Genomic DNA, 5,660 nt, shown 5'->3' on the forward strand with positions numbered 1-5,660 from the left:
TTGAAAAACAATGAATGCATATCCTGCCAATTAGATTTAACACCACCCACAGTGGAACATCGGAATATCAAGTGTTTTTTCTGATTTCTGTGCAAGAACGGGAAAACCAAAAATCAAGTCATAATTTCGTTTTCATATGTGAAAACAAAAAACAAATGATCGGATGATACACGGACCAACAATCTATCTAAAATAACACCTTTTGGGAGTACCATTCATGATATGTAGTAATATATTGAAGTTGTGGGAAGTTTGGCTTAAACTGTATGGTTCATTCGTCCCCCCCATGCTGTTTCAATCGTCCCGACCTGGAGGGACGAATGAAACATTACGCACGTCCCACTTTTGCTGTAATAATTCCTGAATGGTTTTGTTCAAAGCTGAAAATGCAACTGTATTTGACAGATGACAGGTGTAGGTTGCTAATGACAAAATATTGGCTTTCAGTGCGATACGATCGCTTTGTAAATTACGTTTAATTAAAAAGTCTTTCAACTGTCCCGGCTCTCCCCTATTGTGCTCTCATCTTGTGATATATTTCAACATTCCTATTTTGTAATAAAATGAAATGATTATGAGATACCGGATTAAAGCCTTTTTTAATCAGCCTACTAGTCATAGACATTAATTTGAGCCTGTAGCTTCATCATTAATTATGCGTCTTTTTGACACAATTAAGCTACTTTTTTTTTACTTTGTTTACTGTGTTTGTTGCTTTTCGACTTGAGGGGAATTTGGGCCCAATTATTTCATAGTGGAATATACTATTTAGGCTATCCACACTTAACAGCTGATGGCACAGGGCTAAAATACAGTGAGATGTGAGTGAAACTGCTTAAAAACGTGTTTGGGGACTGGAGTGTGTGTGGGTCCCTAATGGACCCTCAGCTCACTGTGTTGCAGTTTTAGTTTATCTGTGTATGAAGTGGCAGGGTAAGCTATCAGGCAACATATGATGTTAAATGGAAACTATTTTTCATTAGAGGGGAACTGCTGCACGAAATGTTTACTGCAGTCTTTCATGTAACTTCATTGTGTTTTGCTTGAAAAGAAAGAGTAGAGGAAGACAGACTATGAAAGTAACAAGTTGTTTTTAATTTTCTCTTATCCAAAAGTTGACGTAGACATAAATAGGCTACACATATTTGTTCATAATGCAACAAACATTCAAGTTCCACCAAGTTTGAAAAACAAGATAAATGTAAACATTGCCGTTCTCGGCAAGCTAATGTAGAGGCAGATTTTACAGCATTTTCGGAGCATCTACTCATCATTCACTACACTGGTGATAGGCCTATGAGCTGAGCCACTTTCCCCATGTGTCTCATCACAGTTTAAATCATTGTGTCTCTGGCGCTGAAGTCTAGAGGATTTGGGCATATGTTGCCCTGCAGAACGGCTCAGCTTTAGCTCTGGAAAGTCTCACAAAAAGTCTCTTTCACAAAGACAAAGAAAACGTCAACATATGATGCAGCCTTTTTCTTTGGTCTGCCTGCCTCCTATAGCTTTCTCCTTTATGTACATCAAATCACTGTGCACGCTGGGTCTCCGTGCAAACGGCGCCACGCTCCCGTACGCATTTCCATCTTTGCACTTCTTGTTTCTGAAGGACTTCCTGTGAAGAACCTCGCAGTACTGCATGGAAACTTTGCAGTGCCGATCGGGGCTCATTTCGTTGGGCAGCTTGGCCATGGTAAAGAGAGTCTGAAACATTTGGTCCACGTTAGTATTCTTCTTTGCTGAGACTTCAAAGTAAGCGCAACGCTCGTCTCCACCAACCAGCTGCTCGATCTCGTCCTCCTGCACCTCACGGTAAAAGTCTCTGTCACATTTGTTGCCGCAGATGACCAGCGGGACCTCCACGTTCTCCTTGGTTTTGTTTCGCAGGCAGGACTTGGTCTCATAAATCTGACGTTTCAGGCGCTGCACCTCCTGGAAGGAGTCTCTGTTGTCCAGGCTGAATACCAAGATGAACACATCACCTGGAAAACACAAGAGAAGACAGGTTCAATGCCAAGTAGTAATACAATTTGAATAGAAGTCAATAAACTCTGCAAACATCAGCATGCTATGGGCTTTGGGTTTTAAAACTCTACTCACCGGTAAGAATTGAAAGCCTCCTCATTGCAGGGAAGGGATGATTTCCAGATGTGTCCAAAATGTCCAGCTGGTAAACGTCTCCCCTGATGCTGTAGAATTTCCTATGAAAGTCCTCAATAGTGGGTGTGTACTGATCTTCAACTCTCTCTTTCAGAAACCTAGAGATGATGGCTGTCTTCCCAACTTTAGTGGAGCCCAGAATCACCATCCTGTGGCAATTCTTGGCCGGTATGTAAAAGTCATTCTCAGGTGGTGACATTTTCTTAATCATGCAGCAGTTGCACCCGAAGGACGATGCAAAAGCAATATATGGTTTTAAAGTCCTTTTAGTGATGTGAGGGGTTTAACCTCGCTATCTCTCTGAAGCCGGAGGACAGCAGGCTGGGGATTTATGGGGAAAATAAGCCGCGCCTCCCAAATGCGTCATGCGTCACCCTCCAGCTTGGGGAGCTGGAGCAAGACCCGCTATTATAGCCGTATGGCTGTTTTGTGCGTCGGCTGTGTCCACCCCTTATCAACAGAAAAGGGAAAAGATAACTTGTTTTCATATAGAATGCTTAACTGTTAAAACATGTCACTTAACCTCTGAGGTCATTTTCTCTGTTTGTTGTCCCTGTAGAAGGCATCTTAACCAGCAGTCAAATTACATGCGAGCATCGGCTTCATCTGTTTGCTCAATCGCCAGTAATTAGTAAACAGACCTTGAGAAAGCAGCTGGAATACGTGAGGTTAGGAGAACGCAGGGGGCGCAGTGGTACACAAGCACACAAGGCTTGTTAAAGGGAGCACAGTATGTGTGCTTTTTTATCATCCTCGTACTGCCAGTAGCCGCTGTTTTCCTACATGCATGAGTCTGATAGGATGTAGGCTACTGAAGGCTGTTCTTATATGTACATTTTTCATACTGTAGTCTCAACATCATATTCATGTTTTTAATTCCTCCGATCTATTTTATGTTATTGGTTTTTAAATATATTGTATTGCTTTTATATTTTTTTAATGATTTTTATTTCTCATGTGCATTTGTCTTAAAGTGTTTTGATTCATCTCTAAAGCACTTCGAAATGCCCTAACCTGTATGAAAGGTGCTATGCAAATAATAATAATAATAATAATAATAATAATAATAATAATTGCATATTAAATAAGGTTACTCTGACCATTATATTGTATTTCACAGTCCTCAATAGAACAGCTGCAAGTCTCATATACTGTAATATCCAAGTAAAGTACATTTTCCTTTATTCAAGGTAAAACGTTTAATTATGTTTCAAATCTATTTTAGAGTGATTGCCAAATCAGCAGCATAAACACATTGTTACAACAATAAATGCAATACAAACCACATAATCAGGCTGTGACAACTGTTTCCAAAATCTAAACAATACATTTAGAAGCAGTGGCAGTGCAATTGTCCAGATCCTTAAATATGTTTAGGGCTTAAGAACATATTTGATGGATTTATAAAAATAAAAGCTTGTCTTCTCCATGAGGTTAGACAAAATGTCAGATCATCATGAATGCATGCAACAATGTACAAATGTCCAAATGAGGGGGGAAAAAGCTACAACTGCAGAACAGCTGTGTGTAGAAGGTGCCTGGAAGCCATACAGTCCGATTTGTATTGACTTCCTCGTATGTGGTAATCAAAGTACCCCACAGACTGTCTAAAGATAGAGACGGCTGTTTGTGACTCAAACTCTGCTCATCCACTTTGCCACCTTAACCACTTATCACCTTTTACTTATCTTCTCACCTGTGAATCAGTGTAAAGAGAACATTACTTCTAAAGTCTTGTGTGTGATGCATATGTCACTCGTAATGCCAATGTCAGCATCTACTATAATATTTACTGTGTAAACAATCTATTCTTCTTAATTTATTATTTCTGTAACTTTTATCATTTGATAAGCTACATGAGTTTCATATTACTTTATGCCTGAGCTTTGTTTTTATGTGTACTTTACAAATACTAAAAACATAAAGCGATAATGCATTGATAATATCTATCAGATGTCCTTTAGGGCAAATAAAGAACATAAGCCAAACCACACAATTGTTGAACATTTTGGAAAGGCTAGCATGATCAAAATTCATAATAGATCATTCTCATATGATAATTTAATTTAAGATAATCCTGTGCTATTAATGGCCATTCTGACAGCAGTTGGTACTTGATTGGTGTCAAGATTTCTTGAGTAATACTACTACTGTCAGGGTCCCACCATCACCAGCACTCACTCCTCCCACTCGTTCACTATCTCCTCAATACTGATCACTCACACCTGCACTTCATCAGGCCACTTCATCAGTTCGCCACCTGCTGAAGAGTGGAGGGTAGGCTTTTGAATAGGTGAGTTTTGAGGGAGGTAACAAACTCAAAACATCATCACTGGGTTATGATGAAGCAAGCAGCAAGATTCAGAAATTTGGTATTTAATCAATCAATCAAATTGTATTTAAAGTGTAAAATAACCATCAAACATGGTCTCAGTGCACATTACAATTAAAGGAACAGAAATAAAAGACTGCAACAAAACATTTGAACAGCATTTAAAGCATGAATTGCTACCTCTCTACTTTTATCCTTCTCCTTGTGTTCTAACCATGCTTGAAATAAAATATAAAATAATTACATTTTACACAATGTCTAAAATAGGTTTAAGAAAAAACATATAATCACAAATCTTGATATTTACCTTTATTTCTTTTGAAAATCTAAAACTTGCCATCACTGATGACCTTTTTAGCCCTTCTGTAGGGCTTAGGGGATGAAATCAGATAGGTGTACTTAAGCCTGGTTGCTGAAGACTTGAGAGATGGGTTTGTGAAACCAGGGTGGAGTGTACCAGTGCTACGCCCTTTACTATTGGTCAGTAATTAAGCCAGTGTGTTCCTAACATTGCATATAACAGGACACATGCATATGGGTTTGTTCAGCAAGGCAGTACCACAAAGCTGCTTGCACAAAAACATGATGGAGGGAATATCATATATATTTTCACCCATGGGAAGCACATCCTCACTTATCTCTGTGCATTTTAGATAGTTGCTGTCAAGAGGTTTAATTAATTAATCAAAGGTATATATATTGTTTTACTATACTTGCGAGTGGTAGTAAATAAATATTTTAGGTTTTAATCTTAAGGCACGGATGTGCAAAACAGATACAAGCAACTCTGTATCTTATATATGCCCAGAGGGGTTATACAATGAGTGGTGTATTTAAAAGAATATCCAAAAATATGCTTCGTAAAAAATGAAATGACTGATTCCTAAGCATGTTTTTTTTTTCTGGTAATAGCTTACGCAAAACAAGTCATGGCAAGACCTTAGCCTGCCTAGTTTATTTATTTGTTTGGTCAGCGAAAGATCAACATTTTGACTGTGAGTTCTCTTGAACCTCAATGACAAATACACAGACCCTGGCTGCTCACCTGAGAACCATCTCACGGTCAGTCCGAGAAAACACAAACATACAGTACCGTATGTGTCTTTTAGGCACAATCTTTTTGTCTGTGTGCATCCTAACTCTTGTCTTTAGTCTTAAACCGTGTTTG

At 38.8% G+C, this 5,660-nt stretch overlaps 1 protein-coding gene across 1 annotated transcript; it reads right to left on the reverse strand.

Moving 5' to 3' along the window:
• Positions 1–1,076: 1,076 nt before the first annotated feature.
• Positions 1,077–2,478, reverse strand: LOC116059751 (dexamethasone-induced Ras-related protein 1-like). The gene is made up of 2 exons (XM_031313010.2): positions 2,101–2,478; positions 1,077–1,982 (listed from the first exon to the last, which is right to left on the reverse strand). Exons 1-2 carry the CDS (start codon positions 2,369–2,371, stop codon positions 1,459–1,461), a joined length of 795 nt encoding a protein of 264 aa, XP_031168870.1. The 5' UTR covers positions 2,372–2,478; the 3' UTR covers positions 1,077–1,458.
• Positions 2,479–5,660: the final 3,182 nt, after the last annotated feature.

The sequence above is a fragment of the Sander lucioperca genome, chromosome 21 (assembly GCF_008315115.2).
Source record: "Sander lucioperca isolate FBNREF2018 chromosome 21, SLUC_FBN_1.2, whole genome shotgun sequence".
Classification (NCBI taxonomy): domain Eukaryota; kingdom Metazoa; phylum Chordata; class Actinopteri; order Perciformes; family Percidae; genus Sander; species Sander lucioperca.

Coding starts and splice junctions, on each gene's coding strand:
- LOC116059751 (XM_031313010.2), bottom strand. CDS start 2,371: ATGATTAAGAAAATGTCACCACCTGAGAATGACTTTTACATACCGGCC. Junction 1,983..2,100: donor GAGGCTTTCAATTCTTACCG/GTGAGTAGAGTT, acceptor TGTGTTTTCCAG/GTGATGTGTTCATCTTGGTA.